Genomic DNA, 27,989 nt, shown 5'->3' on the forward strand with positions numbered 1-27,989 from the left:
TTTTGCATTTTGAAATCAATTTCCCTGTATCTTCTGAGACAAATTTTTGTATGTATTTTTTCCCAAAATAGTGTAAAATCATTCATTCAGTAGTAAAACTACTTGAAATAAAACAGTTTGCAACTATTGGCTTTATAAATGCAATGTTATTTCTTTGTCTCCACAGGGAAATTACTGTCTAATCTTTTGCATTGGGTATGTTTCTTCAACATCTTCTTTGAAATTCTTTGCAAAAAATGTATCCACAATGCTGAAAATCTCTTTTGTGTTTAGCTGTAACAGATAAATGCAAAATGTATTATTATGTGTTTTTTTTAGGCCATTAGTAAGCATGGATATCCCCACTCTGCTCACAGTCAGTCACAAATGAATGAAAACAAATGATCGAGTATCATAGTACTTCAGCTCAGACCCCCCTAATTAGTTTAACATTAGCAACCACAATCAAGCATATGCTGTTCAGGAGTACGGGAAGTCGTAAACCCCAGTATTTACTTTGTGCGCCCCTGCTTGCACCATTAAAACAGCTAATAGGTAATTGATAACAAGTGCATTTAGTGCTTTGAGACTGTGTGTGGGTAGCCGTTTGTTTGAATGCAAACTTTGAGAAAGTGAACTAATGATGCTGTTGCAGTTTAATTTAAAGCCAACTCTGTTGTTTTTGGACAGATGTGACCAGCCTATTCATGTTGAGTGGGCTGTGCCACTAATATTGTAAATAAAAGGCTTGTGGGGACACTGTAATGATTAAGTTAATAACTTCACCTCACCTCTGCGTGATCTGACGCTTTCACCATGCTCAGCATGCTCTATCATTTCTGAGGCACAAGTCTACCTCCTAGCCTTGTCCAATCTTACACCCTGACACCTACTGAAATCTCATCCAGTATCACCGGCTAATAGCTCAAGAGTGACTTACCCCCTCAGCTGTTTCATGACTGGCATTTTTTATGAGACCACAGTGGGCCTTCCAGGCCTGAGAGGTCAGGCGGCTCGACAGCAGCGGTCAGAATGAATGGCTCATTTCCGAGCCGTGGCATGATGGAGAGGACGCAGTTCCTGTAGTATTTCCTCCAGGCTGTCAGTGACGAGACACACAGACAGAGCAAATCTCAATGAGTGTGTCAAACCACTGTCTGCTAGACCTGCTTCATGTACTCAACACCACATGACTCATTATGAGCTGTGTCAGTGCAACAGATCTCAGCAGAAGATGCAGACCACTCGAAAGGGATCTGCTCCCGCGTAACTGGAAAAGGTAGCTAGTATTTAGCCACCCCCAGAAGATGTGGTTGATTTCATTTTATATGGAGTGAAACAATGAGTCAGGACGGGCTACTGCTGAGCTCTCAATGTAAAAGGCAGCCATCCCATCTGGAGGTGACTGAGTGGGATTTGTATCAGCCAGCACTGGATATCCTTGCTGTCGTCTTTTATACGTTCGTAAGGAGAAAGCATAAAAGGCATGGGAGGAGGAGTAGCAAATGGGGAGGGGAGGCGTGTCGCTCTGAAAACCAAAAGGAATTCTGGCTTTTGCCTCGTGCATTTTATGAGAAACTCGGAGCAAACGTCATTGGACAGCCCACTCGCAGATCGGGCCCCCACGGCTATAGGATACCTCTGGTTTCCATCATAAGGGGAGAGACATGCGTAAACGTGCACGAGCATATATAAAAGGACAATTATATACACGTGCCAACAAATCCTTGCAAACACACACAGACTTGCTTATGTGCCTCAAACACAAGTGGAAGTGAAATCTCACCCACACACACCGGCTTCCACAACATGCATATCAATCTCATATCAAACACACAGTCCTCTCTCTCTCTGTCTCTCTCTGTCTCTCTCTCTGTCTCTCTCTCTGTCTCTCTCTCTGTCTGTCTCACACACACACACACGCACACACACTGCAGTGAGTATCTGGGAGCAATCAAATAGCTGCAGTACAGAGCCCGTCTGAATCCTGTTTTCCTGTGAGTCTGCACCCATGTACCAGCGGTTCCTCCCCAGTGCTCCAATAAAACCTCACTAATGATCCCCCTCACCCCCTCCTCGCCCACACCCTGGCTCTGGCACCCGGCCCGTAGATGCACAAACCGAGGGGCACTTTACGAGTTAAGCGGCCGTCCTTACCCGTGATGTCATCCGCAGCTCTCACTTAATCCCGCCAATCCCCAGAGAGCTGCCAGCCAGACACACCAGAAGAATACAGCCGCTATTTCCACCTACTTTTCCCTCACCGTTCTCCACCTCTTCATTTCTGTTTGTTTGTTTGTTTATGTTGCAAGCTGTAAAGAGCGCTGCCTGTGCACCACACACACACTCTCTCTGAGTCGGTGGGTGGATATTTTTATAAAGGGCTTTTCCCTAAATATACTGCTTGTCCAATTACTGACACATTAACTGCTTCTCATCTGACGCACCGAGCAGCGAGTGGACACTGCCTCACTGTTTTCAGAATGACTCTATTCAAGCGGCATAGAAGGATTATAGGTTTCTTTCTGCCCTCTACATGGCTGCCTCCGTCCAAATAGGAAGTGCTCTGACATGCACTCACACTCTGTAAATCTCCCACCTCATGTTTTTTGTTGGAAAAATAAAAAGGAATGTATGATCTACTATAGGTGTTCATCAGTTTTTTTTTCAGTCAGCCACAGTATTTGTATTTAAAGACATGTACAGAAATTGAATAAAGCTCCATCTGTGCAGATGAGTAATGAACTTCAAACTCTTCTTTAACGAAACATACCCTCTGTAATGTCATCCTGTCAGCAACTTCAAAGGAGCACACAGCTTGTACAGAACTTTCAAGTTAATATTTCAGGCTCTCAACAAATGTAAAGCTATAATGAATGTGGCATTCTAATAGTTTAATCCTGTGATGCAAGAATTAAAAAGATTTTTTTTTGGAATGGATGGAAGCACTGGGGCTGTTGCTTTAGTCTAATTGTGTAAATATTTGTTCCAGATTCAGCACCACAGGTCACAGTGTGATGTATGGCTGCTGTCACCTAATCAGCTCTGGGAAATGAGCACACATGCACGGGCAAGCATATATAGTCACAAACTAGTAGTTGTAATGTTCCAACAAATGTGAACAAACTTTTTAGTTTTTTTTTTTTTTTTTTTTTTAATCTGTGATCAGTAAATATTATACCTGTTTCAAGAAGTTCAACCTTTGTACACTGATTTTCTAGAGTTTTGCTGTTAGTGTCTGGAGTGTTGCTGGCTTAACTTAGCGTTAGCGCTCCTCTGTTTCAAACACACATTGTGCTTCCAAACCTATACATCACACACTCTCACAGACACGCTCAGCCATACACACGGTACAAAATCCAACATAGGTAGCTGATTATGGGGGAAATGACCCTTTACTCATTTGAAAGGTATCCAGACAAGCTCTTACAACACCTACTCAATTAGCTGCCATTTGTCCCCGTGAAATGAATGACTCGCTCTCTCCTCGGTCACCCAAAACACGAACACTTCACTCTTTGATCTGCTGTTGAGTTGGATCAGATCTTCCACAAGTGAAGCACTGAAACACTTAACAGTCAGATGCTGTTGCAGTGGGAGCAGAGTGTACATGTTATTTAAATGGCTCAGTTGTGCAAACTCTACTACATATAAATTCAAAAAACATGTTGAAACAGATTAAGCTGTTTATAGACTTAATGAGTATAGCTGCATGGCTAATTGTTTATGGACTAGTTGTAATTTACTGAAATATGAGTGAGAGGAAATGCTTCACTTCATTACAGAGGCCCTGTACCAGTGATTTTTTTTGACATTTTATTTAAACAGCAACAAAATTAATTTAATGAAAATTGATGAAAAGCCTGTCTGTGTAAACTAAATTTTTTATAGAACTTGATATATATTAAACTTAAGTTATCTGAAATCGAAATCTCACCGCCGTTACAGAAAGGAGGTAGGACAGCTAGCAGCTCCTAGTCCAGAGTGACTGGCTGTTAACAGATGTTTCTTAATATACATGTATGCAAGTCAGTGGTGGACTCAGGTTGTCTGAGGGGCATAAATAGGGCACCAGCATGCAGAAAGATGCATTTATGGTGAAACACTCCCAAACCCTTTTCTGGCATTGTAGGGCAGCCTATGTGGCACCACGTCACGTTTTCTCCACAGGAACGGCACTGAGAGTGTACATGGGGGCACCAGGAAGGGCGATCTCCCCTGAGTCCACCAGGGAGGTAAATCCCTGTAGGTACATACATGGATGTCAGGGTCAATTCTGAATCTAATAGTTCAATATTGGAGAGAATTACTGGACTAAGCATGTCATGTATCAGGGTGATTTTCATTAACACAGTAAGATTTTTCATGAGGTTAATAACTTGTACTTTATAAGGTCAATGTGTAGAACTCCTGCTTCACGTCACTGTCTGACATTTACATGGTTGCAAGAAATATATGTGAGTACGTTGAAAAGATGGTTCATTGCAGCAGTCTCCATGGTTCTTTCCTTTGTGAAATCTATTAAGGTTTTCTGGTCTGAGAGGTTGTACGGGTCGGAGCGGACAGGTGACCGGCCGTCACCTCCCTTCCTCCTGCCTCTGAAAAGAAAACAAGTCATAAACCAAAAAAAAAAAACTTTCTCAGCTAAAGAATCCGCCGAGTGAATACGGAGTGGGAGGGGTAGATGGAGCAAGAGAGTCCATTAAAAAGAATGACGGCCACAAAAAAAGGAGGAAAAAATCCCCACGGCAGCACACAATGCCATAGCTGGGGTTAAGTGCTAGGATTTCAGTCGATGGGGGATTTGGGGGTCCCTGCGTTTTTAAGCCTCTGTCCCCAAACCTAGCCTTCATCCCACCTCCCTCCCCAAGACACTCTCTTTCTTTCGCTCTTTCACACACACACACACACACACACACACACGTCTCTCCCAGATCTACCATCTCAACCCCTCCTCCCCCAAGTCCCAGTCATCTGCCATAATCAGAACGATGATATACGGGCCCCATTAAAAGAGAGGGGCTGCTGACATGCAGGACAATAGCCCCTCACAGCGTGTCCAGGAAGCCTGCCCATCCAGGTGCACTCTCCCTTACAGCCAGAGGCCTGCTGCTTTCCCTCCCTTCTCTCTCTGTCCCTCTTTCTACCTCTCTCCCCCGCTTTTTCTCCCCCTCAGTCCTCCAAATGCAGTGTGAGTCCATTGAGAGGGAAGGTAGAAACAGGAGAGGAGCAAATGGGGAGCGGAGGAGCTGTGTGGGGGTAAGGAGGGATTTGCAGAACTGAGATTCAAGAGAGAAAGAGGAGGGTGGCGGTGGGGATGGAGGGGTGAGGAGAGTGAGGGGAGAGCTCAGGTGTGTTGAAAAGACAGGACATTTGAGCAGTCAACGATGGCGGGGGGGAATCAGTGAGCTTGAAACAATGGTGATAATAAAAGTCTCCCCTTTCACCCCATGTGCCTCTCCTTTTCTCTCTCTTTCTCTCTTTTTGCTCAATGTCTCTACCTACCTGACCTACCGCAGCGCATCACGGGGCACAGAGGAAGGCTGAGGCAAGAGTGGTGGAGGAGGAGGAGGAAGAGGGAGGAATGGATAGGATGGGATAGGATTGGTGGCAACAGGGGAGTAGGAGTGCATCACGGCTTGCCCATTAGCACATCCTCGCTGACAGCCGTTGGCCTGTCCGTCAGCAGGTAATTTAGACCGGGGGGGGGGGGGGGTCTGCAGGCGCGCACACACACACACGCACATACACGTATGTGTGAATGAATGGACCTGGCCACGTCTGTTCGTAAATTCACCTTGAGACAACAGAATAGGATTCGTTTGTAAAAAGTACAGTGAAATGCTGCTGTTGTTACAAAGTGAGTACCCAGTAAGCATTTATCTGGTAATGTGCAGGTTAAAAGTAGTTAAACAGTTAAACAGCTTTGGTATATTTCAGTTGGATTTGATCCTAACTACACATTGTAATATAGTTAATACAGTTGAATTAATGCTCATTAACTACTAATTAATAACAACTAATTAACTTTAAGAAATCTTTGACTTGAGCTACTCGGGTAATGAAGCTATCTATCCTCTTGTACACGGTTGCCCATGTGTAAATCCTACTAGTCTTAAGTGATCCATGGAGACATCACATACAATAAATACTCATATTATTATTATTATGTATTAATTCTTTCCTTTCTCCTCTGTGGCTAGTGGCCTGGACACTGTCAACAATACCAAGGGCCACCACCAGACGCCCGAGAGCCCCCAAGCTTCACTGCACAAATCCCCCTCTGTGCCAGCCAGTCCGTTAATATGCGCCGACTATCTGCCCTCGGCTCTCTGTGTGGTCCTCCTCCATGCTTCAGCAAAGAGAAAGAGGAAACGGTAAAGAGAGCTGACATCTCTGTCTGAGGTGCTCTGCCTTCGCCTGGCAGTCACCTATCCTGTATCTGTGGCTCAGGGGTGCAATTGAGATAAGAAACTTGCTTCTTTCCTGGCTGCTTCTTTTTTCTCCTCCTACTGTCAAAGCTTTGTGTGGACGAGGTCATCTGACACGTTTTTGTTTCATTTTGGTATTAAACATCAAATGTGGCGTTGACATGAGCTGATCTAGTGTCCCTGAGTTGCTTTCTCCATCCTCTGACTCACAAACTCCTACAGATCTGAGGTCAGCATTGTTGTACTCTTAGATACATCTCTGTCTAGAGCTGTTTTCCAGGCCATCCCTTCCACATCCAATTTAAAGTTTGTCTCTCTTGTCTTTAGCCAAGCTGTACTCCTTCACCATCTCCTCGCATCCAAGTCCTGAGAGGGAAATGAAAGCTGGTTGGGGAGATGCAGTCAACAAGGTGGTAGGAATTTTAATGACCGGCTTTCTGCTGCCTTTTCCTCTCCCGCCGTTTTGGCACTCAAATAATGATCCGGCAGGCTTTGCCGTTTGGCACCCACTGGCTTTCCTTACCGAAAAAGGTGGTGGACAGAATAAAGGGCAAGTGCACCACACCCCCCTGCCCACTCTCAGATAAAAGACAAAGTACCTTTTAATTAAAGCCAAGGCAAAACAGCATGAATAAATAGACTGACCTTATTTTCTGAATTTTTTATTCTTTTGACTTTTTATCCTTTTTTTTTTTTTTGGGTGTTTTTTCTCACTCCCTTTAGCTCAGCCTAGATGCTTCAAACAGTCTTTACTTATACCTCATGCATATCCACATGTGCATGTGTATCGACATGGAAAAAAAGCATATTCTTAATGCACACACAGTCACAGACTCACAGGAAATGTAGGTGACAGGCCGTCAAACCTCTTGTGGCAGACATTACCTGAGTTCAGTGAGAAGAGAGCATTTGTCATGACCAATCAGAAGAGCGGGTAGAGTTTGTTATTGGAGCGCTGATTTGGACCGGGTTGCTCGTACACTCAGCGGTAGGTAAGGCTGACAAAGTCCTGGCTTGTGTGTGTGAGTGTGTCTCAGTGCAAGTGTGTGGCACACTCTGTTCCTATCAGACCTCTCTCCCCTTCTCTTGAAGCAGAACAGATCCTCTGGATAAGCTCACCAAGTGGCAGAGGATCCCCCCCAGCACACACCCCCCACGCCATACGTACACACATATGCACATTTTTCCTACATTGCATGCCTCCACTCCTTCCTTCACGCCATCGCTCCTGTCTTGATCTAATGCTCAGCACATAATGGAACAAAGACAAGTGTGATTTTCCTCTTTTGCTCTGATTGCGCCTTTGCAGTTTGTATAGTGCAGATGAAGGCCCTGAGTTTCCCAGTGCCGGCAGGCAGCCAGGCAGCGCAGAGCAGGGCCGAGCTGCCGGGAGCAGACAGCAGCCGATTGTGACTGTGAGGAAACAGATCAGTCTGCCTGGCTACAAGCACCACCATATTTTGCTTTGTGAGTGATGACTGGTGCTGCCGCATCGACACCCGTCTCTTAAAATGTGTGTGTGAGTTGGACATCATGTACACACATGGCAGAGTGGGACATAGTCGTGTGCAACACATAGTAAATGCATTTTCTTTTCAATCTGCTTTGATTTCTTTGTATTTGATTCAGTATTTTCCATTTGAGCTTCCAAAGTGAGGCAAAACTTAGACTCTAAATCATCTGTATTCCGGAGATATTGAATGATAAACCTCAGTTAATCACTTAATCCTTCTTTCCAAAATGGACTTAAAGCATCCTGCAAACAAACTTTTCCCTTCCTCTTCCATCCCACGAACACTGGCAAAGTCTGGCTCCCAGTGGCAATCTGCATAACAAAATCATTCTTTATTATTGTATTTTTTCTGTGTGGCAGCAGTTGACACAGCAGTTTGTTTTCCAAGATGCAAAGATGAAAAAATCCATTGTTATTGGGCTTTTGGTTTGATTGTAAAATCACTACACAACATTAAAACAACAGCCAGATTCAGGACAATCAGGAATTGTTGTTGCAGGCAACTAGAAACCAGAAATCCATTTATTTTTAAGTACCACAAAGACGTCAGCTGGTGTTAACCGTGGCCACTTCATTTCCTCCTCGCTGGCACTGAAAGGTTGACTGTTGCTGAACTGTTAGATGACATCACACACGAGGACAACGCTAACAACCACTTGTTGTAAATCAGTCACTGAAATCACAACACAGTCATGTGGTGACTGATGGTGTGAACACGGTAGAGCACATGATAGAATGATAAAACTCAGTTTTACATTGCAATAACCTTTAGATAAGTAGAACCTCATATGGCAATAGGTTCCAGATGGTAACAGTGACCATTAAATTTCAAAATAAAGCCATGTTATTGTGGAGGGATTCTGGAAATTTAGTCTTGAGTTTTGTTTACTTACATGTACATGTAATTCCCTGTAGTTATAGTTTAGAATTACAGGAGCACACACACACACACACACACACACACACACACACACACACACACACACACACCATCCCGCAGGACTGGGAAAGTTGAGAGGTGCCACCATGACCCCAGGCCTACAGGTGTCTGTAAGCCCAGTCTTCCACTCACTGAAGTCCCAGCAGCTGACAGGCTATAAGTGTCTCACAGTAGCCTTGTTCCAACTGACAACTTCAAAGGTTACGCTGCATGGGTCACAAGAAAACATTATTTTCAGCATATGTGTGACGTGACAGTGTGGGGGGGGGGGCAAATCCCCAAAATAGAGTGGCAAGTTGTCCAGTTTTACCACATAGCAAATGTCACCGTGTGACATATATGGGCTTATGAAAATGGCAAGCGAGGACAGGGCGGATCGCGAATCAAATCGTCTGTCACACTTTATTAGCACAACCAGAAAGACCGAATCTTTCCCATCTTACTGTGTGACACATTTGGTCCACAGATGAGCTCCGTTGTAAAACAAGCCATTGGATGTTAACAGAAACCACACTGCCGAATAAAATCCTTCCAATGATGAGCAATCAGCATTAGCGCGCAGGCTAACATTTGCACGCCGGCATCCCGCTGAGCAACTGTCCTTCTTCCCAACCTCATCTGAACAAACATCACTTAAAATTGACCTCGGAGCTCCACGGGCTGCACTTTGACATGCAGGTTTATTGGTTTTTTTTTTCGTTGTTTCTTTTTCTCCAGAAATGAGAGGAGAAGGCCCAAGTGGTAACAATTTGAAGTCAATAAACTCTTCTCCTCTAAAAGGCCCTGGCTTCAAAAGAGTAGTGTGGGTGTTCTTCACGGCAGTAATGGAATTGTTAAGCATGCTCAGGGATTTGGCAGCCGGCTCCCTTTGGAAAAGAGCAGGAGTGGCGGATGACAACCTGTTAAAATCCAGTGTTTGTTTCTCTCTCATGATTATGTGGAGCAAGGAACACACACAAATATGAAGCATGAAGCAGGGTTCTTATGATGTAGGTGCTTTTAGGTGCATATAGCAAATACAAGGAATTTCTTCCTTGACTCACATGCAGGCATTGTATAAATAGATGTATTATGCACTGATTGAGCCAAAGTTCTCCTTTCATACCCTGTTTATATTCAGCATACATCCTGATCCAGTAACCTCAGTGATGGTGTATCCTGTGCTCTGACTGGCTGCCGTCTCCCAACACAAATATGCGCAGCTATGTCTCTTAAAGCAGGTCAACTTTCAGTGAGTGGAGAGACAGAGAGAGGCTGAGCACGGGTCTATTGTGCAACATGTGTTTGTGTGTCTGACACAGGAGGGCAGTCTTTCAAAGCTTCCGCTGTGGAAGAGAGCAGCTCGGTGTTAAGCTGCACCGTCACTCCGGTCTGGGCCTCTGCAGTCTTGAGTGGTCACTAATAATGATGTCAAGTGTTAGGTTTGCTGACTGGATCATGGTTTCATTCCATCATCTGCAAAAGAAAAGAGAAAATGTCTCTCTGCTTCTGCCTCACCTGATTTTGACTTCTCTTAGCTCTCGCTCTTGCCAATAAATTCCCGGCTTTTGCTCAAGTTCAACAGCCACTTCCATCCGCAGCCTCCTCCTTTCATTAGCACTACATCACCTGTCCCTCCGTCACCCTTTTTGGCCAACTTTGTATGACTCCTGCTTGCGCCCTCATAGGTGAAACGAGTCCAGAGTCAATATTTATCCAGGTTGCGCGTGAAGCTATCTGCCATTTCAGCACTTGCTGTGCCCCTTCAACAAACAACACGCAGCTTTGAATTCCTCTGTGTGAGTTTCTTGCAGTAAGCAGACTAATCGTGCACTTCATCCAGCCTGTTTCTGTGCATGTGTGTTGCAGAGAAATTCTTCATTAACTCCTCTCTGTTTATTTCATCCAACCACCCCAGGGTTATGCGCCGGGGTGGAGGTGATTTCGGGGAGTGGGGTGGTCCTACAGAGGAAGTGGCGGCAAACCCTGGGAAGTGCTGTTGTTTTTGATGTGTAGCCGAAGTCCCACCCAGCCCCCACCTCCACCTCCACTCACCATCACCATCATCCCACCCCCGGAGCTCCTATTAATCATCCTGTCAGTCCAGCAACACACATATGCTTTGTTGCCACCGACACACCACCACACATATATGCCGTGCAACAACACAAACAAATAAATAATGTAGCTGGTCACTGCCAGGCTACAGGAGTCTGCAGAGAGAATGAGAAAATAATCTCTATGGAAATGGAAACGGTGCAGGAGGTGCCAGGTTTGTTTGCGACTTGCACTGTTTGTGCTTCAGTCGTTGAAACCTTTATTGGTCTTTGTTGGGTTGTAGAGTGTTTGGTGTTTTATGGTTTGTTTCCTATGATGTCAGGCTTATAGTGTAAGTGTGCAGCTCGGCCTAAGTTATTTTTTTCCCCCCGCGCTGGGAAGTCACCCGCTCCTGTGGGGGAAAGGAGGCTAACTTGAAAATGTTTGGCTCTGAGCGCAGTACACCACAGCTCTCAGTGGCACAGCACAGGATAGGTGTGAGGGTGTGCGTCAGTCTGGATGTGTATCAGGTTGAGTTGTAGTAATTTTTGTGATTTTCTGAAATCCCTTACAGTGCCCCTTGGACTGAGGGTCTGCGTATTTTGGCAGTGGAACCATATTACTGAAAAGCAGATCCATTTAGCCTGAGAATGTCAACAAGGCTTGTGGATTTGGGTAAGAGATGATAACTCCGCTACAGTAAAGAGCTTCTTTTCCTAAATATGTCTGAGAGACGCACACTTCTGAATATTTATTCTGTTCAAGCAGAGATGAAAGTACGCAATTACACCACATGTCCAGCGTGACCACACTGCACACGTTTCTGCATAGATTTTGCTTCGAGTCTGGGTGGAGAAAACTCTCCAGTACTGAGCCTCTCCCATCCCTCCTGCTAAGCATTTTTACCACTATGGGTACGTGTGTTGTATTGTGGGGCCCCACTATAGCCTGCTGCAGTGACATCACTCCCCACATACAGTATTATAATACATCAGGGCTGGTTCAGTGGTCGTATGGAGACCGTGGGATCTGGAGCTGTTTGGAAACCTGACTAGATATCCTCCATATTCCTGAAAAGGAAATTCATGGTCATTGGAAAAGCTGTGAATCATTTTTTAGCCATTGGGATTAAAGTGTGCTTGTGCTTGTTGGGTTTGTGTATTTATTTATTTATTTTTTTTTACCTGTGATTTCCAATAAGTTGTACAGATTTTAAATGGACAATGTACTGTAGTGGTTTTTAATCAGTCATTAATGCTGTCATATAGTTCAGCCTCCAATCTCATCATAATGAACACACCTGGCCCTGCTGTTACATCTATTGTACATGAATGTATATTGATATAGTAGCACAGCAACCGCCGTTTGTCCGTCGCACCTCGTAACTACGCATTTCCCTAAGCCTCACCGTGTTATCAAAGCCCAGTAGCAGGGAAAAGGGGTCACTGAAGCCGGTGTGATGAGAACAAAATCCCGGATCAGATCTTTGCTGGAGGTGAGAACACAGATCTCAGGTTGGAAACCTTCAAGAGGGTTTGTTTCAAAGATGAGAACCAGAAATCCCAGAAGCTGGTGTGCTTCAAAGGGCTGCTGAGGGGTGGCAGACGGCTCTCTGGAGTCCTAACCCGCTGCCATGCCAGGCTGGTGTGAAATGGACACTTGTGGGCTCGGCCTGTTCTATCTGTCCACAGTTGTTACTGATAACATGCACCGGCCTCAGCACTTCATGCTGCCCGCATGAGCCTCTTGTCGCCTGCCAAGTTGTGTGTATGTTCTTAGTGCTAATACTTCTGCAGCCGCGTTTGGTACCTACTGGACTCATTCTGCATAACAGCTCTCAGCAAGCGAAGCAAGGGAAACTGCTGTCGACAGCAGCCTTTATTACTGTGAGTCATGCACTTATCCAATAGCCTATCACATCAGCTGACCTGTTTCTTCCCCATTGTTCAATTCATGTATTTCACCTAGAATCTAACACAAGACCTGTGAAACCTAATTCTGTCTTATTCTACTTCAAATTTCACCACAGTTTCTTTGTGAGTAAAATGTATTTTAATTCAAGACTAACACTTTGTGGAAGCTGAATAAAGAACAAAACCGGAGCAGAGACTGAAATATGCTTCCTTGAAATATTTATGGTTTTATTTATTCATTTCTTTATTTTAATGAATTCAAAGTGGATTATGGTCCATCAGGAATCTTGTGAAAAACAATCATGTTTGCAGTGTGAATGAAACTAGTGTGTTTCCCCTTTTAGCTTCACAATATTTCATCTAAATTGTAGGATGGATTTTATATGATTTTATTTTACTGTTGATCTTACAATATTAAAATAAGTAGCCTACCCAAATGCTGCATTTTTTTCTCATTAATTTTGATTTGAAGTACAAACACCTTAATGTCAGCGAGGTGAAATATTAAAAAAAAAAAAAAAAAAAAAGGCTGGAACAAGCACAGGCCCAACCAAAGGCCTTCAGGCCTGTGAGCCAAAATGTTTGGACCTTCCTGTAAATACTGCTTGTAAATGCATCCTGTCCAGTGAGTGCTGCTGTATAGCCTCCACTGTCGCAGTAGGCTTTCTCTGTGTATGTCACTGAACCTGTAGAGACTGTGTGCTCCTTGGCTGAGTTGTAAAATATGACAGGCTATTTTCCCCCCGCCGCTCCAAACTAAAAGATTAACATCGTGATTCCGAGTGTCCCAGCAGACAGCTTGATTGATCACATCATATTAGGGTCATTTCTACATCGGGGTAATTTTCACTCAAGCCTCCCGGCGATATTTTAATGTGCATTTGTTTGGCGGGGTTGTCGGCTCCTCGCTCCTCTGATCTGCGGGGAAATGGATGGCGACATTAACGAGCGATTAATTAAAAACAACAACAGTGATGATGATGATGGGGATGATGATGGGACGGGATGCTGTGCCGTTTTTCGGTGGATCACCTCATTCTGGTCACATTCCTTCTTTACATTTTACTGATCGTCAGTTGTGGTTTCATTTTCTTTCTTTTTTGCAGCGAATATTGTTTGTTGAATAATAATTTCGTTTTCTTTGAATTCAGCCATATGATGATGATGATGATGATGTTTGGATATATATATATTTGTTGGCATTTGGCACAAGAAAATGTGCTAACGGACACTCTGTAATTTTCTCTGCTGCCGTTAAACATGATTTCTCATTTTATGCCGAATTAGCCAACAGTTGTCACTGAAAATAAATCAGACGCAGGCATGAAATAATTGCTGCTTTTTTCAGACTCAAAGGAAAAACAAAAATGATCCAATGCGTTCCTTGGTTTGTGTTTTTGCTTTTTGGCCGGATCGATAGCAGGCAGTGAGTCAGCGGTGTTTTAACGCGACTGACAGCTGGATGCGTGTTTCAGGCCCCGCCGACCCGACACATAATTAAGCAACCAAATAGGAGAATTTTAGCGATTTATATGTTGCAGTGGGTTCGAGGTGGTAAATGATGAAGATTAATGTGGAAGATTTACCAAAGTTGCGGCTGAATGTGTTGCCAAAATATTTGAAGCAGAAGATCCAGATTTGCCGTCGTCTGTGTTTTGCAAATTTCATCGACAAATTTCAAAATCGGCAATCTGTCTGAACACACGCGCCCGCGCGTGCGCGTGGGCACACACACACACACACACACATTAGAAACATGTTGTATTTAGGCTCTCCAGATGTGCTGCCGGCTGGAAGCTGTGCAGCGGTGCAGGCCTCCTGCAGCGTGTCTGCAGCCTCTCTGTGCAGCCTCTCTGTACAGCCGCTGCCCTCTAACCTCGTCATATTCCTGCTATCAGTATCTGAGGCGCAGCCGCAGCGCCGTCTGTCTCTGACAGCATGTTAACAAACTGCAAAAGGCCCCAAAGAAACGTCCTAGATTAGCGGTCACATTTCCCATTTCCCATAGACGCCCAAGGTCCTGAACCCAATTAATGGCTAATAATTACAAAGGCAACTTCACTATGACCGCTTCTGGGGACTTCATTAGAGGGGAGGAGGGAGCTGCGCAGTGCCCCTCCTTTAGTTTGGAGTGCCCACCTCCCTTTTCTAATTGATTAACTGCTGGAATCTTGGAATTTGGGATTTATCGACCCCTGAAAAAATCAGTGCTGGTGGAGGTGAATGTTTTTGTGTTCATCGTTTCACTCTTGTCTGAGACGACGAAGCCGAGTGTGGGTCGTCGTCCCCCCTCGTGCAGGCGGCACGTCATACGGCGCACCTGCGTGCGCGAGCGCGTGCCTCCGCGCAGGGCAGCGCCCTGCCGCAGCTAGTTACCATGTTTACTCTCCCATTACATCGACTGTGGCAGAATTACAGTTAGCAAATTTACAATGCTCACAGCGCTCACAAAAGGGCCCGCCGCGGCTTTTGATGTCCCCTCGGCCCACCTCATCCACAGGCCGGACCGCGAGGTGCTCCATTTCACATATCTAATGTGCGCTGATGTTATCTGCGCGTAACGTCTAATCCACAGACCCGGAGCCTTTCCACCGTGGATAAAGATTGGGTTTCAGCGGCCTGTGTGTGTGTGTGTGTGTGTGTGTGTGTGTGTGTGTGTTTGTGTGTGTGTGTGTGTGTGTGTGTGTGTGTGTGTGTGTGTGTGTGTGTCTCACAGTCATCGCAGTCTGACCACACCAGTCCACTGTGTTATAAACTTCTGTAGTGTCCCCCACCTCTACACACACACACACACACACACACTTATCGTCGTCATCAGAGCGCGCGCCGAACGATCACGATAATGCTGGCAGTAAGAAAGATTATGTTTAGCCTGTTTGTGTAAGGTTCTGCCATTTATGTTTTTATACCATTATCATTACATTTTTGAATAAGTAGCCCACAGTTCTGGTACCTGTGTTATAGCCTAATATAGAAACTGCTGTAAATCAGATCACTGTTAACAGTTATCTCATCCTCTCGCCTGCAATTTAATTATTTTCTGAAGAACGATTTTCAAACTCTGCGCACGCTGTTGCGACTGATTCTCTGTCTTCTTTTGGTTGTAAATAAAGTGTGAAGCCTCATTGCATGGAAAATGAAAACGTATACGATGCCGGTGTGACATGTTTTTCGATGTTAGGCTCGGCCCATATGCTCTACTGTCAGTTCAGGTGTTATGAAGACGTCATCGCTTCATCAAAATGAGGCTAAGGTAACTGAACCAATTTTGGCGCAAATTGTCCTTTATACACTGAACACCGCGCCAGACAATTAGCCTGCACGTACAGAAGTAGGACTGCAGGAGTAGGAGTGCGTGCGTAAGGGGCCTTATGTGATACAGGAGCCATGGAGACGGTATCTTGACAGACAAACAATGCGGCGTACAGAAGTGTATATATGCAGATTATCTGCCGCAGATCTTTCATCGGGGCAGGAAAGCCGTTACCAGGATAAAGAATAATGCCAAAATAATGAAATAATCATAAAAGCATAACTAAAGGCCCAATTCTGCGCGTTTTATTTAACTGGATTTTTGGCTTGTTTGTTGTCACTTTCAGCTGATGAATGCGCCTCTCCTCAGTCTAATTAAACGGGTTAATAAAACAGAAAGGGGTCCTGTGCAGATGATTGAACACGTGTGCAGCAGCGCACCTCTCTTCCGGGGCCGGAGCCAGCGGTGCTGCTTTCCTGCGCTGCCTCCAGCCGCAGGACAAAAGAGGAAAAAAAAGCCGCATTTGGGGAGAGCAAGCCCTACAAAACGCGAGCTTTTCCTGTGCAGCCGTTCTGCCTTTCCACAAGGCCGTGAAAGGTCGACGTTTAAATGACGCAGAAAAGTATTCCCCGACGGAGCAGTATCGGAGCAACACTTTTCTTTGCGAGCGTAATCACGGTTAATTGCTCCTGTAAAATAGGTGTTGCGCCATGTGAAATCATTTGTCTAAACTGATGTGCGAGAGATATTCAGAGGCCTGGCCTCAGCTGTCTCGGGTGGCTGATTGAAATAATTTCCACAAACCGGGGAAAGTTCTGCTGAATGTCTTATTTTTTCAGATTTCCTCTGACTGAAGCTGTATGAAGGACGCGGTTATCGATAGCGCCGATCGATTAAGGCAATAGATTATTGATAGTTTGTCGCCACGCTCTCGCTTCCCTTAATGAACAAAACCTTTGTACACCGCCCGCATTCACATCATTTATTATTAGTTTATCGACCTGTCTCTCTCTTTTTGCCATTCTTCCCTCTGCGCTGCCTGTCAGGCCGCGAGCCTGTGTCTTTAAAATTAAACTGTTGGTTCTGTTTTTGAATTCAAATGCTTTGAGGGTTTTTTTCCCTCCACATGGGTCACAAAGAAAATGTTACAGGTCTGTAATACGGTGGTCACCTCCTGACACTTACCCTCGTGTAGGTATGAAACCATACCTCACGCGCCTCCTTGCATTCTGCAAAGCCAATAAAATTAACCTCCTCATGACGCCAAGACAAACCCCCTAATATACAAACAGGCCTAATATATGCTAATTACTGCTGATTAGTATTGATTAATGATTCATTTTGCCTCAACTCATGGGAAAACATCCCACGGGCAATTTCTGTCCAATATAGGCTGGAGACGTGTTTGATGAACTCGAGCCCTTATTCAAATCAATTGTTGTTTCATGTGCATCATAATGAGCAACAAGCTGCGGTTCAAGCACGAAGCAAGAAAACCAAAGAAATGTCAGGCAGACCGCGACTTATTTGCAGTGGTTTTCTGCCAGTGTAATGTTCAGCACAACGCTAGAAATATGGCTAGAAATAAAAATAATAACAATAATCATCATAATATTAATAATATGTCTTCATGCATGGATTTGAAAGCGTCCCATAAAAGTGCGGTGTGATTAGTGTGCAGGGAATTGATCCCTGCCGCTCTCCCAGCAGACTGCAGCCGCTCCATCACCACCGATCTTTAATAGGCTCCAACATAGAGCCGCCTTTATTCAGCCAAACTAGACGGAAACCATTCCCATATGACATGTCGGCTAAAGGCCCAGGCACCACATGAATATGACGACCAGCCTACCACCATCAGTCAAACTGGACTTTATTGCTTTTATAAATCATAAAATACAAATAAATTTGAACATCCACAGCTTCTATCAAGCCTCCTTTTGTTTCTTTTTTTAAAGCAAGTATTTTGCTCAATCACAAAAATATACAGCGTTAATTTATCAATACAATATGATTTAATTTAACAATAATAATTAGAATAATTTTGGTAAATATTATTTAATATATTACAAATTTGAAATCATGCAAAATAGTTGAAATAAGATCAATTGTATTACCTTTTTGCCTCATATGAATACAGTAAACGGCCTAAATTGAGTCTTCAATATAAACATACAAATTAGTAAAAAATAACGCTGCAGAATTTGTTTATGTATTCGTGTTTGATTAAATACATTTCTCGTAAAATGAAACTCTAAAAAAAAAAAATTACCTTGCAGTCCTTCGGGCTACATCGGACGGCTGGATGCACGGACTAACGTAAAGCGGGTCTCCTCCTGCCTGCAGCAAACAAACAAACAGGTGCAAGGCAGAAGTCATGACTCACAAAGCCTGCGTCCGTCCACCTTCGCCCAGGTGATCTGCGCTTAACTTTACGCCGCGCAGTGGCTCTAGCAGCGAACACAAACACTTCTCCAAGAAATAACTGCTGCAAATACGATTGTTACAAACGCTGGGGAAAAAAAAGAAAGAAAGAAAGAAAAGGGAAAAAAAGCCTGGATTTCTCCCCGGTACGGACTCTGCTGGTGGAGGCTCCATGCATGCGTCAAACAGCTGCTGGCCGCCTTGTCCTGAGGGCAACACGGTTTACACACATACACACACACTCACAGACACACACACACACACGAACACACACAAACAAATCATAGCCTGCAAAGTGCAACTCCGATCGAGTCTTGCATCTATTTAAGCCCGCATGTGCATTAATGAAGTTAAAAATAACCTCTGCAACTCGAGCGCTTTTTGGCACAACGTCAGCTTCAATACAAAGTTTCTGTCAGTCTGTACATTTGGAAAGAAAATTATTTTCGGAAAATTTTATGGCAGAAATCTTACTATTCTGAGAACAAATACCAAATAAAAGTATCTAATACTAATTTTATTAATAATTATAATTGAGGTGCATTTCTATTATTATAATACGACCTTGACCTCGCCATACCTCACTGTGTCCACCGCTGGTTGGAGAAAACCAAGTTGTCGCTGTTAAAGGGATAAAACTCCAAGAAGGTGCTGGCAGGAGCTGAATGGGGTAGGTGGTGGTGGTGGAGGGGGGTGTCGGGGTGAGGAGGGGGACGAGGGTAAGGGGATGGTAAGGGGGGAGGGAGGGAAGGTGAGATGGTGAGGGGAGAGCAGGAGGAGGAGGAGGAAGAGGAGGAGGGGAAGAGATAAGTGATCTAAAGGGGAGACGATAGGACAAAAAAGTGATGATGATGAATACATTGGAAAGTTTTTTGGCCCCGGCGAGGGTGTCAGATTGAATGGCCTGTGCGCATGTGCGAAGGTGTCCAAACTGACAATGCTGGTGAGATGAAGATAGTGTTGTTGCTGCTTCTGGGCTCACGGAGGACGACGAGAGGAATCTACAAGCCGACAAGATGAGATCCAAGGCGAGGGCGAGAAAACTGGCCAAAAGTAGGTGTTCTGTTTTTCTCCTTCTTATCGCTTTCAGCCGCCGGCTCCAAACTCCTGCGTCTCTACATGTCCAACGCGTCCTTGTCATTTGTCATAGCCTTAGGAGAGGAGGGGGCGACTCTTTGTCCAGAGTTAACTTATCTTACTGAAAATGTGTCCCGCTCCGGCTGCTCAGTGCCGTTCCCCTGCACGCTGCCGTCCTGGCCGCGTTGCTTCCCGGTGTCAGAAAGTTTCATGTGTGATGAGAAGCCCGCTGGTGCTTTAGCTGATTTCGCTCCCAGGAAGGCAGAGAGAAACATAACCGTCCAGAAAAATCTGAGCTCGCTTTTGTAATTTGCTCTTTTCGGGTTGTCGGAGGTTCGGCGGAGGCGCGGACTCGTTTCCCGAAAGTTACCAAGAAAAGTTGTCGAAATGGATAGTAACTTTTTTATAGAGCCGTAGCAAGTCTTGTGAAATAATATTCCCGGCTTTTGAAATAGTGGGCGCTGTGGCACTGCTGTGCGCTGCGAGCTGCTGCACAGCTCGCGTCTGGCTGAGCGCACTCGTTTCACTCGCCTGCAAGCGGACACGCCAAGATGTGAATTTCGGCAAAAAGAGCAGTATTTTTGAGGCGGATTTTTTTAGTCGATCCTGCATGAACCGGAGAAGATATCGCTCCCTGGCAGCTTTCTTCTGTCCCAGGGCCCTCGGACTGCTGCAGACTGGTTCCTCCTCCAGGGAATGCCAATCAATAATGCGTCTTGTGCAAGAAGGCGCCCATGCTACTACTACTTAGGGGACTGCTGCTCGCGTCACACGGAAATTTCATGTATTCAATTTTGTGAACATGAGCACTTTCTTGTTGGAAATGGACCATGTTTATTGCTTGAATTTTGTTTATTGTTGTCGGGTTGATTTTTATGAACAGCGTTTATTTGCACCGTCTTTTTTTTTTTAATTCCTGCATGAATGCGCTTTGTTTTCTGCGGCCAATTTTGCGGGTCAATGTGTTTTTTTAATGCACAATTCATTTGAAAGACGGTTGCTTCACAAGTTAGAGATTTATGTCCGCCTGTTGCTATTTGTTATGTCTCAATGTGTTTGTTGTATTTGTTCCATAGTGAGTTTCCACTTGTAGTTTTGTGAAAACGCAGAGATAAACACAGGACACGTATAGATATGTACATATATATTTATATATATTTTTAGTACAAGCTTATTTTAAAAAAGAACAATTAAAAAATATAGTTGTTGTTTTTATGGTGGGCATGCTTGATTGCATGCTTACAGGCCTTTACAAGCTTTGTAACTTTGCCAAAGCCCCTGGCCTTAATTCAACGTGAACCTTAAATCTTTATATTAGACACAATTCAGACTTTTCCAAAAATGCTCTTCACGTCTCAGACCTGAAGTGCGATAAATATGTGTGCACAGCTTTTAAAACAAACCTGAAACGTATGTATTTTAAATGAGCCTGTACTTTTTTTTGTTGCAATGTTGCATCTGTGAGGATTTGTATTAAACGCTGAGGAGGCCTAACTGTTCCAGCACAACTGTATTCAGATTAATAACAATAAGAATAAAAAGAATAACCCGCAGTTTTTTTTCAGTCGTTTTTATTTTTATTTTTATTTTTTTTGCATGTTCTCCATGATTGGTGCACAGGGGATCGAATTCCCGTATAAGTTTAAAACAAAGACAGAAAAAAATAAGATGTGGGGGGAAGAAAAGAAAAGGGACGAAAAGCATAAGGCTAATTGGGCTACTTTGTGAAAATACTTAAACATGTCGAGGATCCTGCCTCTGGCCCAGTAATTGCACTCGGTCTTGATCTCTAAACAGCCTTGATAGTCTGTTGATCCGGGTGCTAATGAACACAAATACCTGGCTTTGTAGCACTCTCACATCGGACCACTGGAAGCCCCTGCAGCCCAGAGGCCTCAGATCTGTTGTGTTGCAGCGCTGCGACGGAGAAAAGCAGAGCAGGCACAGAATACCTTGTTCTCAACATTCAAAACATGCAGGCCCACAACTTTTGAATGCGACGCGTGGGAGTGCGTGCCACCCTCCTGTTCTCTTTCCTGGCGCTTAGGTGAAATAGCCTCCTCTCCTGTAAGCTGCATGCAGAAGGCCCACAGCAACACTCACCAGCTGCTTTATCATTTATTTTTAACCGCCGTGTGTGTTTTCTCCCCTCGGCAGATTGCACACACACAGACCAGCCGCGCTAAAGGCCACGACCGTGCAGAAAGCCCGCGGTCTCACATGGAGAATATGAATATGGGAGCTTTAATAGAGGCTCGCATTGATTAGTGTGCAGTCGCTCTGGTTTGTTTACATAATGCTTTGGGGTCAGGATTAAGTGAGTGTTTGGATAATAACGTGATATCGCCCTCACAGGTGGGCTTTTTTTTGCGTAGTTTTTTTTTTTTTTTTTTTAAATACCACTTTTCTTGCCCTGTTAATATTTAGGTTATTATTGGATTTCCTATGCAGAGTTTGATTTGAAATCAAATGCTACACGTATTGTTTTTGATTCTAACTAATTATACTTTGACCAGTGCTCTCGCTGCTGTACAGTCGTTTATTGATTATTATGAATTTAAAATGTTGCATATTTTCATTGATTTTTTTTATTCTCAATAAGTGAGTTAATCCTGCGGCGGACAGCACATCTCATGTGATCGGGGATAACGGCTTTGACATGAGGCTTTGCCTCTTGTTGTCTTAAAAACTACAAAGTAATTCAGGCGCTCCAGCAGACAGCAGCAAAGGGACAGTCAATTAGATTTTTGCTTACATGAAGTTTGAGATGCGCCAAAGTCAATGTGTGTGTGTGTGTGTGTGTGTGTGTGTGTGTGTGTGTGTGTGTGTGTGTGTGTGTGTGTGTCCGCCGCTCAGGTCTGTTTGTGTCTGGAAACTTTCGCACCTTGCGGCTGTTTAATGGCGGTGTTCTGCTGGCTTCATGCGCTGCTTTAAAATTGGGTTTGGATCAATTAGGACTTTCAGTTGAGTGAGTGTAGATTTTTTTTCCCATCCATATTTTTCAGTGTGCAGGTGAGACCAATAGACACACACACCCGCACACACAGAAACACACACACACGCACTGAACAGACGCTGCTCTCTTGCTCTGCTGCAGGCGCACAGCCGCGCACACATCGTCTCCACAGAAAGCTGAAGAAATATAATTAAAAGAGAAACATGTAGCAGCTTTTCGCACAGCCGGAGAAACAGGAAGGTGTTGAATCCACACCGATTCTCACCGCAACTTACACACGTTATTGATTTTCTAAATCTGTTTTAGTTCCTGGGGGCCGTTTGCGTTATCAAGTCAGTAAAATCAAAGATTTTTTTTACCACCTGATTATTTTTTTCCTTTTTGTTTTTTTGCTGATTTTGCACAAAACGACCCTCACCACCTCCCTCTCCTCGCCCACCACGCTGAACAAACTCACACGCAAGTTTTGACAGTTTTCCTCTCATGTACACACTCTCTGTCTCTCTCCCTCTTTCTGGCCTATGTAATTGCCAGATATCCTATTGATCTTTGTGTTAAATGCCCCTTATTAGATGGGCTCCCAGTCATGAACTTGGCCTGGCTCAACAGCTTCTGATGTTTTGACAGAAGTAATAAAACCCAACCCATAACACTTTAAAACCAACAATGGTAGCTATGTTGAACTTCTGGCTAAACGTTCAGGGTGCCGTGCAGGCTCCCATGTATTACTGCTGTGCAGCTGTAATGTTTGTCAGATAGCACTCCGCCATGTTCACAGATTAGAGCCTGAACATAAAAATGATAGGATCATCAAATGAAAAGGAGATGTAATGTTGGTGCAATGTGGCGACTGCAGTTCATTGACTGTTTTGTTGCTGTATTTTTGTGAAACTGTAAATCTCTTTGTTCTAGTTGTTTTTATTTTGAAGTGAAGATCGTTGAGCCAGTGAAGTCAGCATCGATAGAAATCTTGGTGACTCTTGCTTTGATAGGTTTAGAAGACTTCCTCATGGTGCAGTGTATTTTTGACTCTTTCTATTTAATACTGCTGCTTATTGGTGCAGGCTAATGATTAGCCTGTGCATTTAGACAAAGTCGTGCATTTATTTTATTTCATTTTGAAAGTGAGCCGTGCAGGACATAATGCAAAATGAAAATACCTGTGAGATCTTTCTTTTATTGCCGTAGACCTTTCATAGATAAAACACAGTGGGAAACCTGAGACTCTTGTGGTTCCACAGAGCCCATTTGCATTCATGTGTGATGATGTGAATGATCTTAGCAGCGCTCTGAATCAGGCAACGCCAGTTCTGCACTTTTACATCTTTGTCTAAAATGACTGCAGTGACCGCTATGAGAATCACAGTCTCGTGAATCTTTGCACCCAGAAAACCTGAAGCCTTTCAAGTGATGTCAGACTGTGTGCTTTGGTTCTGTGCATCAGTCTTTTTTTCCTCAGTTTACAGAAATATTGAAGACGACATGCTTCGCATTGATTTTGTAAAACCAGGTTTTTTGTTACAGAAACACGTTGTTTACTCTCTGTTTTAGGCTATTGGGGAGGGTTTTTTCAGAGCATTTGGACTGATTTTAGGACCATTTGTGTCAATTTTTGAGGGATTGAAAAATTGTGTAGCCTAACTAATTGCATCAGTCCACATTTGGCATGGCCACATAGGCAGCATAAGTACTTGATTATGGAAGTTTGTTGGATGTGAGTTCCTCGTCGTAGTGCGGGCATGTAGGATACAGCTTAGTGTGTGTTGGGAAGCTCATATTCGTCTTTCCATATTTATTTCCAGGCTTGGTTCCTCATCTTTGTCCATGTGTGTTCAGTGAAATACCTTTGCACTGTACATGAAATACAACTGCATTCTCTGAGCACACTATACGATATCCCAAGGAGTAACTTTTTCTGTCGTAACTCTCAAAAAGTTCTTTTAATCATAACATAGCCATAAATCTTCCTATTTGTAACATATTAATTAGTTGTAGAGGAAGTGACTTTGGTTAAGGTTAGGGCAAGGTTTTGGTCACGGTTACAGTTGGTTCAATGTCAAGCCACTGTCTGTTTCAGTAACATATGGTCCACATTTGATTCACATAATATGATACAAATAAAGATGCATTGCTTTTTGTAACCATATCTTCAAATTTGCTGTGAAAGCAGACTCTTGAAGAATGTTCTTTCCAGTAAACTATTCATATTCCCCTGAAATGTGCAAGACAGTGTAGTCTGAAGTCTCAGTTGTGCTTACTAGTCCTAAATCTTTGAAACAGTCAGCCAATAAAGAAAACTTTCATGATCTCTTCCACCTGTGCAGGGCATAAACTGGAGACAGAATTACAACGTAAAGAACTGGTTACTCTATGAATTACCTGCGCTCTAAAGCTTAAAGAGGGGAGGTTTATTCATGTGAGTTAGAGTTAAAATGGAATATTGCAATAATTTGTTTAAATAGTCTGTTTTATGGCTGTTTCACGGCCAACTTTTTAAATGTTTTCTTTCACTATCAGTGACTCCTTCTCTTCCTCCCTGGACACAGGTCTTTTATCTCCAGGGAAAAGCTTTTATTGTTATTCAGTCAGTTGCTGCTGTAAATGTGCTGCTGCTGCTGCTGCTGCTGTTTTGGCCAAGTGTCCCTTAGAAAAGAGATGTCTTCACTCTGGTCAAGTACAGGTTCCATAAAATGTGCAAATAATTTAGAAAAGACCGAAAACTCCTTAACACTATTGTAATTATAAGGTCAAATGAATCATTTAGCTGTTGAGGTATCCTCAATATGTACTCTTTCTGATATGATATAATATTTGCCTGTCGTATCCATCTTTTTGTCCTGTGTGCTCCCAAAAAGACTCACATCACCCTTTGTTGCATTGTCATATTCTTATTTTATCACTTAAAATGAACATGTAATGATGAGAAGAAGAAACTTGGATGGTTACAAATTTAAGGTTTATATCATTGGTTAATCCACATGTAGTGTTGTTTTTGTTTGATTTAATAAATGGTCAATACTCTCAAATTGAGTACAGTGACAGTGTCTCACTCTGTGTGGAATAGATAGAAATGAAGACAAAGCTTTGATTTTGGTTTTTGGAGCAAGCAGAAAGTTCAACTCAAGTGCAGTTAAGCTGAATGTTGAAGTCACAGCGACTCTTTAATGTCAACACGGAAGGACTGAAAACATTTGACTGGCTTTCCTTTGCTCTTAGAAACCATCCATGCACACTAATGCAGATGGATCCTGGACACACACACACACACACACACACACACACACACACACACACACACACACACACACACACCTTAGTGGTGACAGATTTTTGGGCAATGTTAGGATTTAACCCCAATCAATCACAAACTAGAAAGGTTGAGTGGAAAATGTCATCCAAACAGCAGGAGCTGGTACTGTTGGCTGGCTAAGTGTGTGTGTGTGTGTGTGTGTGTGTGTGTGTGTGTGTGTGTGTGTGTGTGTGTGTGTGTGTGTGTGTGTGCGTGTGTCTGTGTGTCTGTGTGTGTGTGTCTGTGTGTCTGTGTGTGTGTGTTTGGATGGAGAATCGGTGTGCGCACCATTTTGTGCAGTTGTTGGAGGTCCTGTCACTGTGCTGAGCTTTGACCTTGGCCAAGTCTGGCACAGTGATGGGTGGGCACGTCTTACACCTGGACACACGAAGGCACACACACTCGTGCATGCATGCACACACACATAGACACACACACACACACACACACACACACACGTTTCAGCCCAATGCTTCCTGCCTGGTCTCATGCTGGCTAAGTCAAATTTTGAGTTGACATACAAATACCATTGCATTAAGCTCTTGCACATGGCTCTAAATCCCATTCATTCCATTGATACATTGACCTCACATTATCCAGTTGGCAAATATGCCTCTTTGCACCATGACCTCATCTGCCATGTTTGTAAAAACACAGCAATCTCCCAATCATTTGGCAGTGGAGACTGTGGCATGCCCAGGAGAGTTTAAGATATATCCCTGATGTTTTCTTTTTTGGCGGCCCCCCTGTTTTTCGTCTCTCCTCATACCCCTCGTTTCCAGCCTGCAGATGGGGGCAGGGGCTTGTTAAAAATAGCCGAGCAGCATTCGAACAGTGGTATGTCTTGGCGAAAAGGGGGTTCAAAAAATGAAAAGCTATTACGCTGCAGTTAAATGCATTTTGTCTTGACCTGTGGCTGCTTATCGAGTTACGTCCCACCACTGCCGGGCCGTGTCTAGAAGAGTCCATCCAGCTTCTCAGGGCTAAGAATACAGCACGAGTGCAGGAGTCATCCCATAGGAAATACCTCATCCTTACTTCTTGTGTGCTGATTAACGCTAAATGATTATCTCTCTGTGTGTCTGGTGTGATTGCGCACCACCCGCTGTTAAACAGTGTGTGTTGTTTGCAAAACAAGGGGCAAATGTGTCGAGTCCCTAATTAGCAGCCCTCATGATTCCCCCTTGCATTGTGATATCCCAGGGATTGCTCAGCATTGTGACTAGTCTTATCTGGGTCTAATCCCGATTTGTTTGGTATTAGCCCGCGCACTCTCCCGCTCGTTCTCCCTCTTTCCTTTTATTTCTTCGTTTGTCCTTACCCTGCTCTTTTCCTTTTATCCAATCCCGAACTTCCCGTCTCCTTTATGTTGTCCCCTCTCTCTTTTAACGCCATGTTCTCTGTTCTATGTGCAGGAACACTGTGTGTCTTGGCATGAAGACACAGTTTCAGCTTGAATTAACAAGAGTGGGGCAATGATTTAACATTGTTATTTTCAGTATTTTTCTTCTAAAAAGCACTGTGCTCATATGATTGATCTTATGATGTTACCTTTTTACACGTTTTGTTTGTCTAAATTTGGACAATAAAGTTGGAATTATAAATGTACAAAGTGAGTTTTTGGTTGACACGTGGAGAGTTTGGTGCTTTGAAGTTTGCAGACACTTGCTATGTCATGATACAGTTGTATATATCAATTTTGGAATATTTCCCTATGAATGCTGTCCAGTGTTAAAATGAGCTAATGCAGTGATCTAACATCTAGCTGGTGGACCTCTTATTAAACAGTTTAATGGCCAGATGACACAAGGCCAACTCAGGTATCATGAGTGCTATGAGTAACCACCTTTTTACAAAAAGTCACAATAATCTTGAAATTGTCAGTGAAAAGCATTGAGCAAGCTATTTGTTTTCATCAAAAAGTTTTATTCTTGTTCTGTCGTGGTCTCTAGACGCACACACACACACACACACACACACACACACACACACACACCCTCCAGTCCCAGTCCCAGCCCGGCGCTGCTGATGATGGCTCATCCTGTCCAGATATGATAAGCAGACAAACTGCTCTGTCCCCTGGGCTGTTTGTCTGCCTGTGTCTGAAACAGACAGCGGTGTGTAGCAGCAGTGTGGCTCTAAACTCCCTCCGCCTGCTCCCCCTTTCATCAGGCCGCCAGTTCAAAGCCTTGGCTCCG

General features: G+C 43.9%; 1 protein-coding gene across 4 annotated transcripts in view; it reads left to right on the top strand.

The window, feature by feature from the left end:
* The first annotated feature begins 19,432 nt into the window (after positions 1 to 19,432).
* The window catches only part of prdm16 (PR domain containing 16), a 178,052-nt gene continuing 169,495 nt past the window's right edge, over positions 19,433 to 27,989 (top strand). For all 4 annotated transcript variants that reach the window (XM_041945625.1, XM_041945626.1, XM_041945627.1 and 1 more), the window contains exon 1: positions 19,433 to 19,522. In XM_041945625.1, coding sequence (XP_041801559.1) covers positions 19,486 to 19,522 — 37 coding nt within the window. In that variant the 5' untranslated portion in view covers positions 19,433 to 19,485. The remainder of the gene's footprint in view (positions 19,523 to 27,989) is intronic.

Source organism: Chelmon rostratus, chromosome 10, assembly GCF_017976325.1.
Source record: "Chelmon rostratus isolate fCheRos1 chromosome 10, fCheRos1.pri, whole genome shotgun sequence".
Taxonomy (NCBI): domain Eukaryota; kingdom Metazoa; phylum Chordata; class Actinopteri; order Chaetodontiformes; family Chaetodontidae; genus Chelmon; species Chelmon rostratus.